The sequence below is a fragment of the Argiope bruennichi genome, chromosome 1, assembly GCF_947563725.1.
Source record: "Argiope bruennichi chromosome 1, qqArgBrue1.1, whole genome shotgun sequence".
NCBI classification, from domain to species: Eukaryota; Metazoa; Arthropoda; class Arachnida; order Araneae; family Araneidae; genus Argiope; species Argiope bruennichi.
The window spans coordinates 102,874,517-102,899,565 of NC_079151.1; the positions used below are offsets into that span (position 1 = coordinate 102,874,517).

Sequence of the window (25,049 nt, forward strand, 5' to 3'; positions counted from 1 at the left end):
AAAAATTTATAAAATATATTAATATACCAAGATATATACAGAATTTATAGGTTCATTTTTTATACTACTTCTTAACCTGTGCATTTAAAATGCCCTAGAAACCAGTGCTATGAAAGTCACACAAGCCGATAAAAACAGGGCCAATTTTTACCCATTGTCAATTTTTTATTTTTCATATAATTGTTGAATTTTGCATTATATTGTCTTCTATATACCTTCATATACTGTAAATAATAAATATGATTTAAAAAGTAAAAAGTAATATGTTTTTCAAGAATATTATTTATTCTAACATGTAATTTGAGAAGAAAATATATGTTCCAACGCATTTACTTTTTTCAATGATAATATATTTTGAAAATTTCTAAAACATATTCATATATCAAGAAAAATATTTGCAAAATATATTGGCAGTATTTCATACTAATACATTCATTAGAAAAATTAATTTGAGTGTAAATGAAATGTGGTCTCGTAGACCGCACCTCCCCAGTTAAGGGTTAAATCGATCGCTTTCAACTTAGAGGCCTTAGATAGATATTTAGACTGTCTAGTATGAAATTCACCAATGAAAACTATGTAAAGTTATTAAATACTTCGAATTAGTTGCTTTTATGAGAAGTGCTAACTTAATCCCTCTTTGCATGATGATGGAAATTTCCATCATAACATTTAGTGAAGAAAAATTTGTACTGTAAATTGATTTTCGCTCGCAACTTTTTTCATAACTATTGTGTAATGAGGAACGTTTGTAGGAAGTTATAGTTGGAAGAATTTTTTCAATATTTTTTTTTAACTAATCTGTGATAATGAGTGGAGAAATTTTGAAGAGAGGAATATTGAAGATGTTGTACAGAACTTAACATGTAAATTTGCATACTGATGGATATTTCAATCATACTTCCTTTTAATAATTTTATATATTTATACTACGATTTTTTAAACATTTTCCCCTTTAATCTAGAGCATGAATTATATTACCCTGATTTATTTTATAAAAAATGAAAAAATCATACAAAGAAGGGTTAACACTTACTTATTTAAGTAATTGTTCCGTTTATCACGAATTAATTTTCACAAATAATACCTAAAAGAATATTTTTACTCACCTGTCATAAGCGACTTTTCTCAAATTTCTGCTACCACTCTCTTGAATTAGTATCGCCGAATTTAAAAGGGCCTGCTGAAAATTGAAATAAAAGGAAATATTTTAGCTAAAAGTTTAAAATATTAAATCGCATCAGTGATCTAAAATTTTCATTGCAATACAATAATTTCTATAATAACTATTTAATTTTCAAAATTAAATGGAACCGTAATTCACAAAGAAAATCTTTTATTTATTTGAACTAACTATAATAACCAATTGGGCAATGTAAATTATTTCTCACAATATTTCCATATTTGCGGTTTTGACTCCTCGGTAAAGTACAAGTGTCCCTCTGTGGGATATCGCAGTCTAAAGTTCATATAGATAGCTGTGGTAAGTAATAAAGCCCAGTTTAATGCAAAATGTGAAATTATTGCATTCGCTTTCAACAAATTGTACAGAATGCTGTTATTCATAAACAAATTAAGTTATTTAAAGATAATAGTATCTTTAAAATCCATTCAACTATCTCGCATCTCTCACCAATAGTAACACGCTATCATGAATATGAAATAATAGTGTGAGTATGGGTGGCATTGAAACTAAATTACAGAAAAATTATTTTCAATGGAAAGTTCAAATGAGCTCATATTATTATGTTGACGATATATCTTGTGAAGGTTTAAATGACCTTTATTAATTTATAGCTGAATTTTACGTTTCTTATCTGAGAATACAATAACCAAAGCAATTTTTTTGTTGTCGAAAAAGGAAAATTTTCTCTTGAACTCTAATACCAGATCACTCAAATGACGCTTTATTTTATGAAAAATTTCCTCTTGAACTCCAATAACCCCTTCCTTTTCACTCCCAAAAAAAAGAGATCCGGATCACTCAAATGACGCTTTATTTAAAGCATGACCCACTTCCATCCTCATAATTCAATCCCCACGAGGAATAAATATGAGAAATGAACGAGAACAGTTTTTTATGGGACCAATCGAAAAAACTGATGTATCGCATCCCGTAGAATCGACGTAGAAATGAAATTAGTTACTATTATCATGGTGAATACATAGTTTTTGACTCTAAGCTGTTCGACCAGATTGGCTTATAATCTTAATATAATCATGGCTTGAAACGCAAGTTGAATATTTTGAGCATGTACCGACGTTTCCATATTTCAAATATAATCTATATATGTACCGATGATTTCATGATTCAAATATTCTTCATGCATGTACCGATATTATAATGTTTCAAATGAAGTTTCGTTTTGATCAAATGTAATGTCAACGGGATATAAACACAACATTTTAGAAAACAGTGAGACGTACTGGAATTTGGATTCATTTAGCCTTAGAAAGTGAGATTGAGCTCCGATGAGTTTAAGCTGTCATCACGACAACTAGTATAGATAGATAGTTGATCTGGGGTTAGAATCAAGTATTCTTTTCTGTAGGATGCCTTAATTTTCAAAGAAACTTACTAAACATCTTTTCTGTTGGCTTGAAGATATTTAAAGTCATCATCATATCTGACTGCATTCCAATTTACAAGTTTTCATGTTTAGAGTTTATTTAAGAAGTCCTAAAATAAATCGTCACTTATTGTTCAGTTATAAAATATTTTCGTAATAGTTTGTAATTCTGGTTTAGTATTTGTAGTTATGCAATATCAGTCGTTTTGAAATCAGTAGAGATACTTCATACCCATGTGATAGTCATTAGTTCAATCTTCAAACCCATTTCATCAGTAGCTCACATAACCTATTGTACAATATTATGATATTAAACAATATTCACAATATGGTAGGATTTTGTTGAATATTGAATAATATGAAATAATATCGCACAATATTGTACATTATTATGCTATAGCTAATGATTTTTTTAGTCATATGCCTTTTAAGAATAACGTGACTATGTATTATAACTCCGCATTAGACAATGTGTAAATGCACACAAGAGGACATAAGCTGATATTTTCCTATTCAAATGAATTAATTGTGCCCTATTTTATTGAAATAATTCACGATAGATATAAACCACTTTCGTGTTGAAATACCTCTAAAAATAGATTGCAAATTAATACAAATATAACTTTTGATCTTTTATTCTAATAATAATTTAATATTAAATCTTTTATTTATACCTCGTGCTCAGGATTAATCTTCAAAGCTTTCTCGAAATAAAAGAGAGCTAGATCCATTTTCCTTTGCTCCAGATAAACTACACCTAACTGTAAAAGAAATAATTTCATTATATTGATTGTTCTTAAAAAATAATTTTCAAATTTTCTAAACAGTAAAATTAGCCGAAATTAAAAATATAAAATAAAATTCAATAATTTTTTATGCAACCAACTTTTGGCATGTTAATTCATGGAGCTAAAAACCACTGAAAGGAAAGAAATTATAATAAACGTGGACAGAAGATTTATATAATGAGTGCAAATTTAAGGAAATCAAGAGAATTTGTTTAATATTCTTTTTATTTTTCTCAAAAATTAGGAACGCGAGCATAAATAATTAAATGGGAAGAATATTGATCCAATCTATTATATAAAACTTGCGAATTTAAAATTTTAGTTTAAAAATTCGTCTATTTTAAGCTCTCCATCTTACGTAGCATTATTTATTACGGATTTGTAGTTCTGGTATTCGATTTTGGATAGCGCGAAGTGTTATTTAGTGTGAGCAGTAACATATTTCGTTGCTCTTAGCAAATATTTTAATAATTGCCTTTAGCAAATATTAACATTTTCTGAGGACAATTGTTTCAAGAATTTTTAAATATTCTATATTTTTCTATCTTCATTTCCAAATAAGTAATATATATATAGAAAAATTCAAACAAGTCATTTCTATCGTATGTAATGCTTTGGAACAATATTTTAATAAAAAAAAGTTTTTTTTAAAAAAAGCTTAGATTAGAAATTAAATTCAATTCGGAAAATAATATTATGACTAACAATGCTTCTTGAGTTAAAATAAAATATCGTGATTTAACACAGAGGACATTTTTATAAATAACATCATTATCAAATTCTAAATAAAATGCTTCTGGATTTAGAAATTGAAATTTAGGTTTCAAAAATATAGAACAAACAGAGTATCGAAAGGATTTGCAAAAATATTTTGCCACCAACAAAAAAAATTAATCCTTTTCTATTTCTGGATTCGTTTTTTAATTTTTAGTAGCATTTTTAAAAATTCAGTTTTCAGATATGGAAAATCCTTTCATATCGGTACACTTTGTATTGCACCTCTCATTTCAAAAGTCGTTGCTCTTGAATTCGTGTGAGAACTTCATTTAAATAAACAAATAAATTCCCATCTTCGGGAGATAAAAATTGTTTACTAATCCTCGAACATTGAAACATTTCACACCGCTTTTAATATTAGAAAGCCTCAAGAACTAGTGATATAAAATGCAAAAAAGAAAGGAAAAATTGTTTTGGAATTAGAATATTTATTTAACAGTTTCGGTACCAAACAAAAATTATTTGCCATCAATTTTAAAACATCGCGTTTACATTTATCTAGCCGTGATGTTAAAATAGATATTTTTAATAACTGTCAATATTTACTCACATTCAAAAAAAGATACAAGTATCAAACAAGAGTGAAATGATTTTAAAATCTTACGTTATAATAAATGTCAGGATTTCTGTCGTCAAACTGCAGAGCTCTCTCGTAAACTTTTTGAGCTTCTTGTGTTCTAAAAAAGAATGAATTTTCAAAATATTATTAAAAGAACTTGGCGCCGTGAAATGTATGTATCAAATCTGGATTAAAATATTATAATGAATATGTATCAAATCTGGATTAAAATATTATAATGAATATGTATCAAATCTGGATTAAAATATTATAAATAAATATAAAATATCTGGATATTATTTTTCAATCGACTCGTACTATTCTTTTATGCATTTAGATAAGAAGGGAAATAAAAAGTCAATTTTTCTGTTGACTAACGAAAAATATTTACACAGAATTTTATTTAATGTTCGTTTTCTAACTCATTTTCCTTTCGATCGAAACATAACTTCTTTCCTAAATAGCGAAACACACTCTTGCATGATAAAAATAGTTCTGAATGCTTCATTGCAATAATTACTTCATTTTTAAAGGTTTTATATTTAAACATTAATTACATATCGGTAATCTCGGAGTTTTTTGAAACTAATAGCTTGCCTTTTTTCCCTACTAAAATGAGCCAAATTTAAATAGAAATTATTTTCATTATACCTTAATGAAACCTGTTTTTAAATTTTTTTCATACTTTGTTTTCTAAGAGAGATATACGAATTGTGTAAATAGATCTATGAATTTAATTATTTTGTGAACTAATTAACAATTACAATTCCAAATAGTTCATTTATCTAAACATCAAATTCAGATAAAATGAAATGAATTATGAAATTTACGTAAAAAATAATTAAAGGCTTTATTTATTTATTTTTATATTTAATAATAATTAAAGGCTTTATTTATTTTAGAATAATCTACGATTTCCTAAATTAAACATATTCATTATGTTTTACTGAAGTACAAATAACATTTATATTCTTTTAATCTCTATTAATAATGAAAATGAATATGTGTGTCTGGGTATGGGTTGACGCTCTACAAAACAGATAGTTTGACCTACACTTATGAAAATCGGCAAATATATATACTTTGGAAGATGAGAATGTGGAGTGGATTTTGGAGTGATTTTTTAAAAATTTCAATTAATTAAAAAACAAGTGGAATTTTGGCGTTTCTCACAGTAATTTCGGAAAATAATTTGACACGAAAGTAAATATTGCACCATTTAAAAAATTGTATTTTTAATGATACCAGTTTAATAGACGTGCAAATTTTTCTGAATTTTAGTATTTTTTTAAAAATTTTGCTTAATTTCTAAAAGAAAAAAAAAAGATTGTTTGTTCTGAAATTCAAATCGTCTGATTGGTTCATCAACTATTTAATCGCGTGTTTTTTTTTTCTATTGTTGAAAGCTAAAGAATTTAAGGAGTATTCTGTGTAATTTTTATGTAGTTTACAAATAGTTTGTTAGAAATATTTTGTGTAGTCGCCAAATAGCTATAGCACGTTGGCTCAGTCTAACTTAACAAGGAGTCTAATGCATATTCGGTTTCCAAGACTTGACACAGAAAAAACCCAGATTGCCCAATCCAAATGTTTTAAAATATTTTTAAAAAAAATTCAAATATTCTATTGAAAATAGTTATCTATTTCTTCTTGAAAAAAATACATTACAGGAATCTTTAAAAATATTTTATTTATCAACAAAATTTGAAAGCACTAACCTGTTTAATCGAATAAGAATATCTCCTCTGTTAATGTAGGCTTGGATATAATCTGATCTCATGCTGATAGCCTGCTTGTATAACTGAAAATTGATATATAGACAGGTAAAGTAATAATTCAGCATAGATATATAATTAAATATTCGGTAATTTTAATTCGTAAAAGTATGACTTGACTTTACAAAAAAAGACCTACATTTTTCAAAAAAAGACCTACATTTCAAAATGTTTAGATTTAAGGAAAAACTATAAATATATTTGCTCTTATTTTATTTATGCCTTGTTGAGAAAGATGTTTTGTAAGAACTACAACCAAATTATTTTTTCGAGAAATTCGACGACAAAATTTTAATTCCTGTTATTATTTTTGAGAAAAAAAATATTTCGCATAATATTATGTTTTTTAAAAATTCAGAAATAAAAAATATTAACTGATATACATTTATTGTAACAATTTCTGCTATATCTTCTTTTGTCCAATTATATGTAAATATAATTGTATATCATATGAAATTATAATAATAGGCTTCAATAACATAGCAAAAGCCATTTAACAATAAATATTTCTTTAATACAAAAAAAATTCTTGAAATATTTGTTACAACCATTTAGGATACTAACATTTAGTTTTAATACTCTATATTTTACTATAAAATATTCTTTATTCTAGCAATAAAATAATGAACATAATGTTGTATTATTAACTTCATTAATAAAATTCTGAGGTATATTTTCTGTCTATCTTTTTATTTCTCTTTAAATAACTATCTATTCAGTCAAAAAACAGAAGTCATGACATTCTATTTGCGGTTTTTAAGTATGAATCAATATAAATAAGTATAAGTCTAATCCTATTTAATTATTAATCTGTATCAAATTTTAGATTAAATACATCAGTAGGCCCAGTTTCTGCCTTCATACCCATACGAATCGAATTCATTTATACAAGCTATATATAAATGTATTCGATATGTGGTCTTAATATCTTTATTAGAGATCTGAATCAAATTTCTAACTAGATCCTATTGTCTAGATTTAATTATCTACACAATCTGTATCCGTCATATATTAATCTGTATCAAATTTTAGATTAAATACATTAGTAGGCCCAGTTTCTGCCTTCATACCCATATGAATCAAATTCATTTATACAAGCTATATATAAATGTATTCGATATGTGGTCTTAATATCTTTATTAGAGATCTGAATCAAATTTCTAACTAGATCCTATTGTCTAGATTTAATTATCTACACAATCCGTATCCGTCATATATTGAAAGTGATCTTTTTATATGGGATATGTGAGAACATAAAAAAACATTCTCGACTTTTACGATTGCGATCTATTGTGACTAGAACTGTGTTTTGTAACACGTATTTGCTAGTTTGAGCTACTGGAATTCATTTAAATATTATAACATTTTATAGCTGAAGGCAAACCAATTTGTCCCAAAAATATATTTTGCAATTTTTGGTACGAACTGTATTATGGAAACTGAAACTTACAGCATCTGCTTCTTCTAGTCTAGAGTTGTTTCTGGATATCAGATTTCCGAGATTGAGAAAAACGTTTAGATGACTGGGGGCAACTCGTGCTTGGTAAGGTTCACCAGTTTTAGGTCGAGGCAATAAATCTTTGGCCTGTCAAAATACATTATTTTTAAATAATAGAAATCATAAAAAAAAATGTTGAAACAAAAAAGTGAATTTTGAGCGAAGTATCCTAAGATTTTATTTATTACAAAACATATAAAATATATTTTTATTATATATTAATTATGTAAATATTAATAAATAATAAATGTATTAATATTAACATAATTAATACATGTGAAATTACTAATATTAATTTCTTTATATTAATCATGCTCACTATATTTTTCATGATTGTTAAGATTAATTTATGACATAAATATACACATTGGTGTTCCAAGATAAAGATGGATTTCATTTAGAGATTTACTGAATTTGGCGAAATTATAGACATATACGACAACAAATTTAACCTTGAATGTCCTTATCTTTTTATTAAATGGCATTCAAAATGTCTTCCCACATTTATATCTTTTAAAACAAAACAATTGTCAATGGAATTGAAACAAATTTTTACTTGCTTTCTTTTTAAATCAATAAAAATGAATGAACGAAATGGAAGATTTAATTCAATTTCTTTATTTTCTATTATCTTCCAAGAAATGGAAGATTTAATTCAATTTCTTTATTTTCTATTATCTTCCAAGAAATGGAAGATTTAATTCCATTTCTTTATAAATTTAGGTAACCAAAGTCAGTGAACAAATAAATTATCCATTTTAGATTGATTTTAACAACAGGAAATAATAATAATTTACAAGCTTATTTTTCTTATAACCTCTAACAGATCTCTAGATTTAACTCCATTCTTTTTCACCAAACCTCTTTATACATTTTATGAAGATAGAAACATAATTAAAAAAGAAACTAAAAAAACCATTGAAAAAAAAGATAATTTTTCAAGGCTGTCTAACTTAATAAAAGAATAAATTAATGATTATTAAGTCCAAAAATATTCCGGTTTTCCAAAAGCACGAGGAATTATTCTTTTTTATTTAAGACTACATATGTCGTATAAATCAAAAGAATGAAGCAGAAGATAAAATGACAACCCTTCTCCGATATTATTTTAGTACAATTACATAAGAGGGAAAAACTTAAGATCAATTAATAAAAGCAGGATCTATTCTTAAATATAGAGTAGTTTTTCTTTTATTCTCCGATTTCCCTGGCATACAGGCGGCGAATTTTTATTTCCAGTTGAAAAAATATAGCTATTTTTTTTATAAGAACATTTTTCTTACGGTTTTAAAATAAATTTTAGGTAAGCCTAGTTAATTACTTTCTTTTACTGGTTTTATTAAAAATTGTTCCGCGTTTCGAGGTTTTCCTTGATTTATGAAGATCTTTGCAATATTACTGTACAAATTTACGGAAAGTTACACTTTGATCCATTTGCTATAAATGAGAGTTTTTGTCGTCTCTTTGAGTTTAAGTTATTTGCTTAAGGATTTATTCATTCGGATTTGACAGGAAATGGTAGACTATGTCATGCTGGAACTACTCAGATTTGTATCTGTCGCAAACGTAAGCTAAACCCTTCTTTTGTTACTATAAGTTTACTAACCATATTCTATGACTAGCTGTTTAATAAAGAAAAATGGTAGTATTTCATTTCAGTTAAAACTGCTATCATAACTTTAAGTTCATGATTCCGCAAAAGAAAATATTTTAAATATCAAATTGTGGCTCTATCCATTATAATAGTTGTGCCATTTTATTGCATGCATAAACTTTTCTAACAGAGTGGAGGATTCCGATGGCATCATAGGGCCATTAAAAATTTAAGTGTCTGGGTTATCTGTTTCTAATTGTGTGCTGTATTTTACTGAAATGAATTTCACTTTATGATTCAGCATATAAATTACACAAATAATTAATCTCTCTGTTTTAGCTTTCAGTAACGGAAGAAAATTAACTGATTAATTATTTAATGAAACAGTAGATGATTTTGAATTTTTTTGCAAGAACAAAATTTATTCTTGGAAAAATATGCAATAACATTTTGAAAAAAAATATTAAAAATTCAGGAAACATTGCGCCACAATTAAATTGAAGTAATTATAAAACAATTTTTACATTTTAAAGTGGTGCAAAAATTAGTTTTTGAAATGTTTCTGAGAGTTTTCACAAAGAACTTCATCTTCCTGTTTAATTTTTAGTTCATTAAATTTTCCAAACATCGTTCTGTGTTTTATATTTTCATCTTCTAAAGTATAAATGTATTAAATTTGGTAATGCAAGCTCAAACAGTGAATCATCAAGCTCAAACATTGAGCGTTAACACGCACGCACACATTCGCCTACATTATTAGTGGAGGTAAAACTTATTGTTGCATCTATTCTTTTCGTAAGTTGATTCTCATTCTTAAAATGAAATATACAGAACTATAAAATCTTTGCTATGCACTTTAACAATCTTAAAAAAACGATTGGTGCAAAATTCTACCAGTTACTTTATAAAATTTTATGTATTTAAACCAAAGTCTTTAATTGCATTTGTATGAAGTTATGATGTGAGATATTAAAAATATGCATCGCTAAATGTACATATAATTTTAAAAAAATATGTAAGCTAACTTAGGTAAAAAGAAATGACAAAAATGTAACGCAAAATTTAAAATTCTAGAAATTTTTGTTATAACGAATTATAATTAAGTTCCTATTTAAGAAATTATATCTTTCGCATTATCTATTTTATTATTATATGAGTTATACTTTATTTTTGTATTCGTATTTTTAATCTTCATTTGGAGATGTCGATAACGTATTTTAAATGTTAGGTATTCTTGCAATAATATACATACCACCTGCTCAAACATGTTTCCAATAAATTTAGTTTTCATTTCCAAAATTTCTCTGGTTCGATTCTATATAAATTTAAAATTTGCTTGGCTTTATTTAACTTTTTTATAAAGATTCCTCCAGGAAATATAAATACTGCAAAAATTATTTAAATAAATGGTGAAAAAAAATGAAAATGTGGAAACGTTTCAACCTTGATGGAAATTCTTTTATCAAACGAAGCATTTCCTTAAAGGGGCCAACATATTTGAGCTTGAAGTGAAAAGATCCGAGAGAAGTGATGTATGACCATGTTTTTTAGATGACACTGCTGTTTTCCATGTATATTGGCCCATTCTCCAATGTATGGAATTCCCCTGCCATTTCTAACCACCATAAATCAAAAACTTAAAATCAGCTTTGACCTAAATGGACGTCAAAAACCATTAATTTCTTTTCCTTTCAAAAATCAAGTCCATCGTCTTTTCAAAATTGTCTTTTGTTAGATTATAACAGCAATATGTTACTGCTAACCTTATCGAATGCCTTGAAACTTCAAGAGTCCACAGTATTGGATATTTATGAAATTTTCTGAGTTCGGATCTTAAATGTAATGGTATTTTTAGTTATGTTTAATATAAAACTGATTTCCGAAACGTCAGATTTTTTTTATCCTTTTCTTCCCATCCGAAAATGTTTCATGCTAACCATGTAAAAAAAATTCTTTGATTGTATTTGTATTTTTTATATTTTAACCCTTTAAAGGGCCATTTTTTTTCTAGTCATATTATGTTAACATATTTTTAGGCTTGGAATTAGAATAAGAAAAGGGATTCATTTAACTTATTAGATAAATTTAATTTGATTAATTAATTTGGTGAATTAATAATTAAGTAATAAATCAAGACACATCATTTTGATTGAGATAAAGAAATGAAGAATCTAAATTTCTTTCTTTCTAAAAATATTTGTCAGAACTTATGTCAACCTACTAAATTTCATACAAAGATTGATAAATTTGGTGGGAAGCATACTTAGAGGTTAAAGAAAGGGTTAAAATCATTGCAGTATTTATGAACATTAAAAAGCATAATAAAATATAAATATAGTTTGGTTTTACTGATAATAAACATTAAATAACTCAAACAGCATGGTTTAAAATTACCATTTGTTATTTTATTCAGTGTAAATTTGAAAAGTTTTACAATTTTACAAGAATAAATGCAATACCTTTTTTTTCGTACTTTTATTACTTAACCCCTTCCAGTAAGATTTAATTATTATTTAAGAAAACTATGTTTATTTTATAATTCTTACTTATTATTACTTAAAATTAGGTTATTGATATGGATATAATTGTAATTCGTAAGTTCATATTCAACACATTTTCAAAAACCTCCTATGACTTCGGTTTAGTACTTAGTGTCCGCATGTACGCCAGGGACTCTCGTAATTTTTATTTCAGGCACACTATCTATTTCCTTCCGAATCCATTCTTCTGATGATGCATTTTTATGAAATTTGAAATTTTTTGTTGAAAATCACTAAAATCACTTATTAGTCGCTAAGCGCGTTTTCATTTTCTTGGTAATATTTCACTATCATTAGTTTCATTATCAGTATCAGACAAATGTATGCTTATTTTCGTCTGATTCTTCTGAATCCCTCCAATAGCGCGTCTTCCTCGTGACCTGGGCGTCCCAGGTCACGAGGAAGATTCGAGCCATGGTTCTGGCATGGTTGTTCCTTACCTTGCGTTCTATCTGTAAGGTGTGTGAAAGAGCCCCCCCCCCCTCCTGTAAAAAGGGGTTGTGCAAGCGAATGTGCGAGCAAGCATAGGAGCTAGAAGTCAGACATCTGCTTTCGAGCGCTCAGGGGTCTTTACCCTCAGAAGCTACTAAACCCCTCTTTCTGTTGTAACCCGGACACGACCTCATCCTCATCAATCCCTCCAACCACCTTGCTCTTCATAATCTACACTACTTTTATTCTTTACGGTGTTTATTTCACAAAATGTTTTTTCTTTAGTAAGACCGATGTTAAATATTTATTAGAATGAAATCCACTGACTAACAACAATTTGGACGTGACTTGTGCTAAGACATTCTAAAGGTAAACAATATGTGATAGCCTTCTATGATATCGGCATAAGTAATAAAAGTGCTGCCAGATTTGGTGCACTAGGAATTTTAAACCAAATTTATTATTATATTCAATAGTAATGTTAATCTCATGACTATTGCTCATGATATAGCTCGTCATTATGCTATATGGCATGAAAAACCAATGACGAGTGCAGTCGTCATTTTATCAGAAAGGGTTAATAATTATAAAAGCCTTGCAATACATTTCGTTTGCTATATATTCTTTTCCTATTGAAGATATTTTCTTAACTTTATACTTTTTCAAGTACCTTTCATATACTTATCCGATTATTTTTTGTTTTATTTACACTCATATATCTTTGTGCTATCATATTGATTCAGTCAGTATTCCATCAAACACTTTAAAATGTTTGTGTGTTATATAGAATTTTTATAACGAATGATATAGCATCTTCGGATGATTTAGTTTTTATCAGATTAAAAAAACAACTGATAATCTGATTTATGTGCGACGCTTGGAGCAGCAGTGAAGAGATTAATACATATTGCTAAGGAAAATCCAAAAACCCATCCCATGAATGTACAGTGGAGTTCAACAGACCTATAAGAATGACAATGCCTTAATTTGCTCAAAAACATAGGCAACAAAATGCAAATGATGTGTATAAAAGTACAAAACAGTGAATAGCTGTTAAACATTCACAACAATATAAAGCATTTAGAGAACTGAATACAGATCAAAATTATGAAGAGAGAATTCACTTCACTACTCGTTTGAGCTAAACTCAACCGACTGAATGCCCTGTACACGACCTATTGACATCAGTTCTATCTTTTGGCTTTTTTATAATTTCCGAGACAGGATACAAAAGCTTCTAGAAAAAAATAACATGTTCTCTCCTAATCGATATATCATCAAGTTTGTCAAATATTCCGGATCCCAGATTTTTATTGCCAAGGCCATATACTGGTCATCCGTTTAGAAGCCATTGCTATGTGTGAAAATTTCACTTCTTTACAAGGAGTTTTACTGCACAAGTAAGAAATATTATAAATTTTAATAAATATAATTATTGTTAAGTAGCACAACTTCGAACGCCAAAGTTCTAATATATTTGGAAATATAATCTTAATAACTCATACGGGATATACCCACATTTTCAATCTTTTCTGTAAAAATAATTTTCGTTTAAAACCATCTCAAACCCAAATTTATCGCTTGTCTGAAGATTTAATCTTATTAAACTGATACAGGAATCATCTTCATTTCACAAGTACGCCCATCGATTCTGATTTTTATATTTATATTTTTCTACTCTTAATTTTTCATTTTTCATAAATCAAAGTTACTTGCATTGGTTTCGTCTCATTAAATAGTTGCTATAGTAACTAAAGGATTCAAACTTTAATTCATCTTTTAAGAAAAAAAAATTCAAAACAAGTCAATTTTTATTTAATGTTCCCAAAGGGGTATTTAGAGAGTCACGTTGATTTGTTACTTACACTTAACTACAATTCCCCTTAAAATTTCAGTTTTTAGAAAAATGTATTGCTCCAAATTCTTACTCGCATTCATAAATTACTTCAAGACTAAATTGAGATGCAATGTTTCATGGAATGTAGGGCACACAAGGTTTATATTATTTTTTTCTTACTTTCATCTATTTTCTAATTTATGGGAAATCATTTGCAGTTTCAAAGGAATGTTTCAAATGAAAAGATATACACTCACTATTTCATAAGCAATGCATTTTAAAAAATTGGCATTTAAGCAAAGAATTATAATCGCCATTATCTTTAAAATACTCAGGGGGTTTACAACTACACTAAGAAGATGAATTTGAAGCCGCGTTTGAACAAGTAGAAATTTTGTAATTTCAGATAGATTATTATTACTGTCCGCGTGTCTCAACAAAGCTTAAAATTATTAAAGAAATGTAAATCATTTGATTATTTAACTTAATTTTTTTTATTTCAGTCATGAACAGATATGCATTAATAAAGAAGCCTATAATGTTGTGACAGTTCAGTCATTAATTTTTTTACTTGAAAGGCTGTTAATTGCAGCGGCATGTGACAACATTTTAAAGCATTCGAACTTTTAGTACATATAATAGATGATAATTATTCATTTAAATTTTAGATATATTGGCTGCCTTTAGCGAAACGTTGTTTCCCCACGTTTTATATTACCTGTTTCATGGCAACATTTTTCATATTTCGGTTCAGAGATTGTTTTGCAATTTGTTGAAATTTCAATAGCATACCTAATCCTATTTCAATAAAACGAAAAATACATGAATTTCTATCAATACGTGGACTCCCTTGACGATTAGTTTATTCAGAATTTTGGTTTTCTTGGTTGTTAAATTATTAAAATGGCATACATTCATTTAAAAGATTGTTTAACTCGACCTTTGACTGAAATATAGGAATTTAAAGGATATCAGAAGATAAAATTACTGTTTTCATAATTCGAAAAAGTGTATATATTGAAAATATATATAAAAGCTGGAGTGGGAATCTTGCTTCGGTGTCAAGGCGATAGTAAGATATTAAATAGATTTATGGAATAATGAAATTGGTTTTCATTCCCTCAGAATTATAAAAACCATGTTAAACAATATAGGAAATCTAATTAAAAAAATTATCAAAATTCGAGGAAAGTTGGTATTATTATATAGTTTTTTAGTTTTCAGTTTTTAAAAAAAATTCCAAATTTTATTGCGATAATATTGCGGGGTAAAAGAACTGAAAAACATCAATTATCATCATTTTACTTATTTTTTAATTAAAAGATCAAAAACTTAATTAAAATATTCTTTTAAGGAAAGATGAATTTTAACCTTTTGAGAAAAGTTTAAACCGACAGCAATCTTAATCTTTTCCTGAAGAATAGGTATGATAAATTTTTTCAAGAACATACAAACACTGTAACTTTTTATAAAAAATCGTGATAACGAGAATTCATGTTTAGATAATAAATGTAATTCCCAAAATAAAAAAAAGAGGGCAGACAATAATAATAATAATAATTTTATGAAACTTTAAAAGATGTTACATGACTCATTTTAATGGATCTGAATGAGTAGCGAATCATAAAAACAAATCCACTTCGTAATTTCTTTATTCATAAATGCGCATGCTTTACTCATGAAAATTCATGCATGTATGTCTGTATTAATGAGAAAATAAAGGATGAGCATAAACCCAAAATAATTCTATTTGTTATTCTTATTCTTTATGCTTATTCTTATTCTTTATTCTTTATGCTTATTCTTATTTTTTATTCTTTATGCTTCACTCATGAAAATTCATGCAACCAGTATTAATGAGAAAATAAACAATGAGCCTAAACCCAAAATAATTCTATTCGTTATTCTTATTCTTTATGCTTATTCTTATTCTTTATGCTTCACTCATGAAAATTCATGCAACCAGTATTAATGAGAAAATAAACAATGAGCATAGACCCAAAATAATTCGTTTATGAAGTAAGGACACATTTTTACTTTCTTGTTCATTTTTTCTTATTCATTTTTCTTCTTCTTGAGTCTAAATACATATTTATAAAAAATTAAGTCGTCATGAGAACAGAAAAATCCACAAAATGCTTTGAATTGGACAGATGAAATTCGTAGTGTGGTTTCTTGAATGTATTTGTAAATTTCTCTCAAATCCCCCCCCCACACACAAATTTACTAAAAAGTGATTATTTTTTTAGGATATATGATTTGAAATAAGATGATAAATAAGGTAACTAACACTCTCACGAAAATAAAGCTCTTAACAACAATATGTATAAAAACCTTGTTTGCATTTTTTTAAGGAAAGATCCTATATTTTACATTGTAAATAAGATGTTAGAACTATATACATAGTACACATAGTTATTATACAAAAAAAGTGTTTAGAGGTGTAAATAACGTATAATTTAAGGAGGACAGTTTGATATTAATTGTTTTATATTTGGACTAATTTTTTTCTAAGCTCCAATGGGCCGTAAAAAAGATGTGTAGAGAAGGGAATGAATTCATTATCCAAAGTTATTTGCAATCATTGTTATTTTCTGACATAATCGCCCTGAAAGAACAGCATTTGTTATATCGGTGGATCAGATTTCCTATGCCTTTTCCTTCTTTTTTACGCTCTTCTGCTTTTGTGCCACGCTGTGAGCGGACTTGTTTCGTCCGCTCCTCTTGTACATAAATTATGCCTCCCGGGAGGAAGTAAAACGAAGTTAATAATTCAAAGTGTCTTTTCTTTCTGTCTTTGGCTACGATTCTGCTACAGTATATATATATATATATATATATGTTTATAATATGTATGTATATATGTTTATAATATGTATGTATATATGTTTATAATATGTATGTATATATGTATAATATATAAAGGGCGGCGCGAAATATTATATATTTATATATATAAAATATAATGTTACGCAATATTTCGCCCTGCCCTTATGATGAATTCAAGGTTCTCTAGGGCATCGAGAGTCAAGGCTCGCATACAAATTTCTCCCGTTAGTATGTCAGCATTAGTTTGTTGTAGCAAGTCCATGTTTGGTTTTGAGCCAATAAACCCAACTAACCAACCAATCCATTAGAATGTCCATTTCCAATGATTACCTTAGACCATACAGGATCGAACTTTTTGGGGTTTTCTCAATTTCAGCCTCCTTTCGGTACATTTTTCCATGCGTCAGTCGCGCTTATGCTTCTGTCTATATACTTTGTTTCCTATAGTTTTGATGTAATTTCAGAGAAATCGATTTTCTCCCCTTTCGTTTTACCGAAGACAAATACACTTTGAATAGTTGGATCGAGTATAAATAATGGATTTTTCGCATCGATATTCGAAAGAAACGCTCTCCTTTTCTAGATGTGCGCCTGTGTTTGACATGCCTTCGGAAGGAAATTTAATGTCACTGCTACTTTCGAAGTCATTTGAATTCATGACATACTGTAAATGAGTGTTCATTTTGAAATGCTTGTGCGGGAATAAAATCATTTTCATAGGTTTGATGAACTTGAATAAACTTTTCATTTTAGAAAGGGTTTTTGTTATTTCTTATTAAATTACTTATTATTATAACTCTTTGGTGGTAGACTGGTTCTCAACGGATGTTGGTTGCGTTTAATATTAGTTATATGCAATTTAAGGATACCCTGAACAAATTATTTTAAGCATAGAATTCTGATAAACAGTAGAAACTTGATATTTTTTGGGAACAAGATTATATCTTATACTTTAGTTCCCCAGTTGGCAGCACCTGTTTAAAATCTCAATTGGCAAGTTCGACATCTAGGTCGGCAAGATTCAGTCGTTTGTTTTTCGTAAAACGTGAAACATCAATTGATGGATTAGTTTTGTTTAGCTATATATTAACGTCCCGTTTTTAAAGCAACACTAGGGCTATTTTGGACGGACCTCGTAATTTTGAACCGCAGTCAGATGACGAGGACGACACCTGAGCTGGCACTGCCCCCTCCACACCACACCAGCGGTAGGAGTCAGTTGGTGGAAGCGGGTGTGATGCATACTTGTTGAGGCTTTCGTATGCAATAACGTTGACTTTACCAGCAAATATTTAATTGCAAGTACCAGCAAATATTTTAGTTGTCCAGTTGACAGCACCTATTTAAATTTAAATGTAGTCTCGTTCCCAACAATATTTAGATAGATTTTCATTTATTATTCTCTTCTTGTGCCAACTCCCATCAGGGGCACCTAAAATATAAAGATGAGAAGTCTCCGGTATATTGGTTGGTTCTCTCCCCCCCCCCGGCGGGTACATAAATGGTTTGGGTATGCTACCCCTCTACCGATGACGGGACGTGCCTCCCAGGGGCGGGTTGTACTGTGGCCGGTGTTGACCCTTAAGACTCAACCTTAGTTCCCGTCAATGCTGTCGCGGCAGTCTGGTCATACAGATTTTTATGTGTGTCTTATTGAAGGATCAGAATAGCCAATGAGTGGTTATTTTATGTCTAAACATTCCTAATGGTGTCCTAGTCGTAGTGTCACCAAAAACCTTACTTTTCGGATAATCTACCTTTTAACTGCTCGTGATTTTTAATAGATCATGGTTTTTTGGGGAACAATGTCATTACACTTTTTAATTTTTCAAGTAGACTGTACAAATAATTAATAGAATTTTCTTCTTCAGTTATATACAATGGAAGAAAATTATTCGATAAATTAATGAATGAAATCATGAATTTCATTAAAACAATGAAGTGTATTTTTTTAAAAAAATTATAAATAAAATAGTTTAAAATTTTCCAAAACATTAAAATTTCAGAAAATTAATTGAAATCATAAATAAGATAATATTCCAAATTTTAAAATGAAGTAAAAATAATTTTGGGGCTATATTCTTTTTGACAATAATCTCGTAACAGTCCAATGTGTATTCTCCAATGCATATTTGTATCTATTTTGATAACTCTTGGTCAGACGGTCCGATTTAACACACTCTGATACATATGCGTATTGAACATACTTACTCCACTCTATATATCTGCCAATTTCTGTATAAGTGCCAACACACAATCAGATTCCTCTTCATTATTAGTAGAGATAAAAATGTTTTTGAATAAAAGGGCTTTCGTGAAACAATGCAGAAATTCTCCATATGTATAAGTCTAGAAATCTGAAGTTTCATCTCTCTGAAATAACTCTTTCAAAGAAATATTTTTTTTAGAGAGAAGAAACAGCTTTAACTTTATATTATAACCTTTCGTTTTATGTTGAAAATTATGTTACGTATATTCGTTATATTTCATTCCTTATATTTTTAGAAAGAAAAAAAAAGACTATTACGGAATTTGAACTTAACATCCCATCACTCAGTAAAGGAAACTTATCTATGTCTTGATATGAAAATTGGATGCATTGAAATCTATATTTTGATACGAAAATTGAAATTATGTTGCTCTAAATATTGACGTAAATTGACCTATAAAGATATTGCTAAACTCGTTAAGGATTTTGTTAAAACGTGTGTTGATTAAAAAATGTAAAAATAGAGAATCAAGTTAATATTTTTAAGGGATTTTTCCTTGGATAAAAACCAAGAGTATATTGATTAAAAAATTTATAGATATTTTACATTTTTTAAAAATAATATTTCAAAATTAATTTTCACCACTTTTTTTCTGTGTAAGTATCTTGTAGAAGGTAGTTATTCAGAGTGCACATGGATATTATTTCGACGAGCCATTTATTGCAATGTTGAATTTTTCTAAAGATTTTACCAAGTATTTCATATTGTATATCATATAGTTTGGTAAATTTCTAAATGTTTAACTCAAATCAAAACTGTATAATATTTTCCATTTTTAAAAAAAAAATGTATTCCTAATCTAAATAAATTATCTTAACGCCCGACATTAGTTTCTTTATTATCTGGTACCAATTTATTTAAACTATTTCAGCTGCATAAACCTTTATTTCAATTCAAAAAATTAGTGCTACTATTTTTTCTTATATCTCCTCCCCTTTGTCTTTAATGCATCATATTAGGGCATGTCTCAGATCCCAACAATTTTTATGCAATTAAAATTTTCTAACATACTTTTACGTTTTCGTATTTGAAATATTCAGAGAAACAGTATTGTATTTATTAAAAAAAATCGAACTTGAGGATTTGACTGATTTTAGACCTCTCCGGGCCCGAAAAATGCTTTAGATTTACGTATATCTGCCTATAAACACCATAGGTCAAACACAATTTGAACTAGACAAATGAAATTTGGTACTTGGTTTATAGACCGAACTTATTGATTTCTGCCAAATTTTGAATGAAATATATTCAAAGCAAATCTGTTCTGTCCAATTGTTCACATACAAATTAACATAACCTAGAAATGAATAGAGCTAGATGGATGAAATATGTCACACAGATTTTAACATCTAAAGTGTAGATACGTATCAAATTTGGAACCAAATCCGTCAGTGGGCTGATGCTTGTATTTTTACGTAAGGACGTAAGCACATTAACTGAAAAACGTAATGAATTAAAATTATGAAATTCCTTATACAATTAAGTGACTATTTTGTCACTAAATCATTCTAATCATTCTATGTCAAATCATTATGTCACTATGTTCTGTGCGAAATCTTGGATTTAATCAGTCAGAAAAAATGTGTTCAACATGCTCATTTTGTTTTCTGATACTTATGTATCAACCACATCCCATCGATTAGTCGCCAAAGATCACACACTATATAGGTCAATGGTTAATAATACAAAATTACATTTATAAAAAATATGCGAGAAAGTTTCATTGAGACCGCTTCTGCTGGTTTCCATGTGAAAGTACGATTCGTCTGGCCCATACCATATCCAAATTAAAAGGCAGACGGTTCTATTTTTAAAATCAATATTATTTAAGGAAGGCTAAGTTAGGAAACTAATCATTATCTCCTGAATGAAATATTCATCTTCATTGATATGCTACTTATCGCCTCACCTCTCTAAAAGCTTTCTCCGCCTCTTCATACATATGCAAGTTGTGGTAGGTTCGACCCACATTGATATAAGCACCGATGTCGTCTGGCTGAACTCTGAAATGAAAACAGATAAAATATTAAAATATCTGAAATAGAACAAAAGCATAAATTATTATTTCATTGCCATAGATTAGCAAGTTAACTGTTTAGACCACTTCGATTTTTTTAATTATATTAACGTCCCATTTTAAAGCAATACAAGGGCTATTTTGGAATGAACCTCGTAAATTTGAACAGCAGTCAGATGTCAAGGACGACACTTGAGCTGGCACTCCCTGTCTCCAAACTTTTACACCACACCAGCGGGAGGACGTTTGGCCTGACGGATTTAAAGTGCACCAGACACACTTACACGACGGTTCTTTGATCGTATCGGGGCTCGAACCTGAATCGTCCGGTTCAAAGCCGAGACTTTGCCACCGAGGTCTCGATTTTTTCGGAAAATGCATATCTAAATTGTGTCGAAAAAATTTAGCATTGAAGAGTATATTCATCAAACTTTGAGTATGTGTAACATCAAATTATGTTGTAATGAAAGGACTTTTATTTTTTATTTCAATGATCACATTTATTTATTTAAACTAACATACATTTTTTGCATATGAACGAAAAGAAACAAATAAAAATGTATGACTAATACAACACAACGATACTTTTCATATTATATGCAACAATGCGGGGTTTTTTTTATAATTACTAATAATCCTTTTTTTTTTTGTCCCTATGATTTCGACTTGACCTCAAAATATTTTTTAAATCTTTAATTAACGAATATGTTTTGAGTTTTTACTAAAATTGCTATTCAAACTGCATAATGTCACTACTTATTACACCTGACGAATAAACTCGTCATAACGCAAAATGTGGTACTTTTTCCGTGACGAGTATACTCGTCAAAAACAATTAACGAAACTTTCAAAGAATTTAAGATAGACTAAAACATTCTATTTAAGGGAAAAATTACTTAATTCGACTATCAAATAATTTAATACGTGCATTAGAATAAATAATAGTAAATCATCCTCGATTCTCCCAATTTTTGTTCCAAAGAATTTATCTTTTATAATGTCGTATTAGTTCGGCTGTGACCTTTAAATTTAACAAAGTTAGTTTAAAATGACTTTTGCTGATTTCAAGATAAAGGATTTTTAAACTTACCTTATGGCATCTTGAAAGTATTTGAGTGCTTCGAGGTAACGTCCTTGACTTTCAAGTGAGTGGCCCACATTGTTGTACAGTTTGGCATTCCTCTGGTTCACCCGAAGACCTGCCATGAAAATTGTGTATTCATTCTGCCTGCCAAAGAAACGAGACAACTGAAATTTCTGAACCTCCGATCAGGACATTCGGTTAAATTCGGTTGAAGAGGATTGAATCATTAAACTTTCTTTCCGATTATTGTTAATAGCTCTAATCAATGATCATGATATCTTAGAAAATTTGTAGAATAGAATGCACTCTGTACTTATTTTTTTGCCGGCGTCCTGGCATAGGGGTAGCGCGTCTTCCCCGTGATCTGGGCGTCCCGGGTTCGAGTCCCGGTTGTAAAAAGGGGTTGTGCAAGCGAATGAGTGATGCGTGAGTGGCAAACTCGTACTCTTGGCCCTAGTTGGCGCTGCTATAAAAAATAAGAGACGTTCCCCCTCAGGCTTAAATCGCTGTCCTCGTAACAGCGGGCTTGTCAGTGGCAAGTGCCATAAGAAACAAACAAACAACTTATTTTTTAAAAGAGATATTTTGAATGAAAGAAATTTGAAAGTATACTAGATTTAATTAATTGTGATGGAACTGTGTTTGAACGAATTTAATTAATGCATAATACACATTTTTTAAGATGTAATGTGACGCTATGTTCTTTTCACTTCATGGCAATTGAACAAGCCAAATAATAAATCAAAAACTTAAATCTGGATTGCATCGTACATCTTGCCATGAAGTGAAACCAAACAAACCAAACATTAAATCAAAAACTTAAATTTGGAATGCACGGTGCATTCCGAATTTGTTTTTGATTTAATGTTTGGTTTGTTCCATATGAGCGTAAATTGATTCTTGAAATCAATTGTTCGATATACTTAGAACTTTGAAATGGATGAAATGGAACCGATATGATTTTGAATGAAAGATCAAATGTGGATGTTGACATCATACACTACTCATATGTATAAAAGCGTGAGGAGTTATGAAAAATGACACCAAATGGCTTGTGGTTTTAGTTAATACCAAAGACGCCAAATGGCTTGTGGTTTTAGTTAATACCAAAGACGCCAAATGGCTTGTGGTTTTAGTTAATACCAAAGACGCCAAATGGCTTGTGGTTTTAGTTAATACCAAAGACGCCAAATGGCTTCTGTTTTTTCATTAATTCGATTGAGAACGTAATATTAAAATAATCTTTTAGAACGCGATATTAAAAGTAGAAATACTTAGGACATTAGAAAGGTTTGCAGAGTCTGAAGTTTTTAATTTTATATAAATACTATAAAGATTATATTTGAAACTACAATTATGACAGATAGAACCATCAATAATATATTAAATTATTAACTTATCGAAAGATTATACTAGCCCTTTTACAAAGAATCTATAGTTTCACGTTTCCATAATTCCTGAAAATGAACATTAGAAGTGCAATAATATAGCATTTTCTAAAGATTTTCTCATTCTGAAGTTTCAGTTTTATCTATACATTATAAAGACTAAATTCGGATTAACAGCTGTGAAACATCATATCATGAATATCCTCTGAAAACAAGATGCACCAAAAGATTAAATGAGTTGGCAATACTTTTATTTGTATAGTATTATACAGGGTGTCTCAAAAACCTTGAGCGTGGCTTTTATTCCTTAAATATTGATCATAGACATGTACTGTAAATTACAAAGTTGCGTAAAAAAAAGGTGCAAAATGTTATGAAATCGATTAAAATTTTCAGAGGATTAACCTTTAAAAAATACAAAATTTAAATTTTTATACGGACCCCGTACAAAAAATTATCAGAGAGTAAAATGTGCTCCATCCTCTTATAAAGTTATGTACCAAATTTCAGAATTTTATCATGAAAGTTCTCAAAGATATGTTAATACAAAGTTGGAGAAGGATCAATCACAAATTAAAATGCAAATGCTTACTGCTTCAGTGCAGATGACACGACGTAAGAATGCATCATAAGAAAATTAAATATGTTTCATATTTTTAATTTTAAATACAAATTTTAAAATCTATGCTTCCTGAAAAATATTTTTAAATTTTATATCGTGAATTAGCACAGTCAATGAACTTGTAAAAAAACTTATGTAATCTTTCCTTTATGTAATCGTTCCTTTAAGTTATTATTTGTACAAATTTTTAATACTTTTGAACCAATTTTGAGCAAATTTGTAAATTTGTGTACGACCCCTAAAACATGAACATCCGACATGAACTTTGCGAACTCGTATCGAGGCATCGAAAAGCGATTTTTTTTTTTTAATGTAGTTTCATATCTTTGAGACTTTTTGTGATAAATTGCTGAAATTTTGTATATGACCTTATTAGAGGATGGGGCACATTTAACTCGCTGGGAATTTTTTTGTACAAAATCCGTATAAAAATTTAAATTTTGTATTTTTTAAAGTTTAATTCCCTGAA

At 28.8% G+C, this 25,049-nt stretch overlaps 1 protein-coding gene across 2 annotated transcripts in view; it reads right to left on the reverse strand.

The window, feature by feature from the left end:
- The window catches only part of LOC129966013 (protein O-mannosyl-transferase Tmtc3-like), a 189,117-nt gene that overhangs the window by 15,155 nt on the left and 148,913 nt on the right, over positions 1-25,049 (reverse strand). Inside the window, exons 11-17 of one of the 2 annotated variants that reach the window (XM_056080356.1) lie at positions 22,577-22,714; positions 21,379-21,472; positions 7,920-8,054; positions 6,413-6,495; positions 4,740-4,812; positions 3,245-3,331; positions 1,110-1,180 (exon numbers count right to left, since the gene is read on the reverse strand). In XM_056080356.1, coding sequence (XP_055936331.1) covers positions 1,110-1,180; positions 3,245-3,331; positions 4,740-4,812; positions 6,413-6,495; positions 7,920-8,054; positions 21,379-21,472; positions 22,577-22,714 — 681 coding nt within the window. Of the gene's footprint in view, positions 1-1,109; positions 1,184-3,244; positions 3,332-4,739; positions 4,813-6,412; positions 6,496-7,919; positions 8,055-21,378; positions 21,473-22,576; positions 22,715-25,049 lie in introns of both variants that reach the window. The other variant, XM_056080347.1, reaches the window with a different exon arrangement.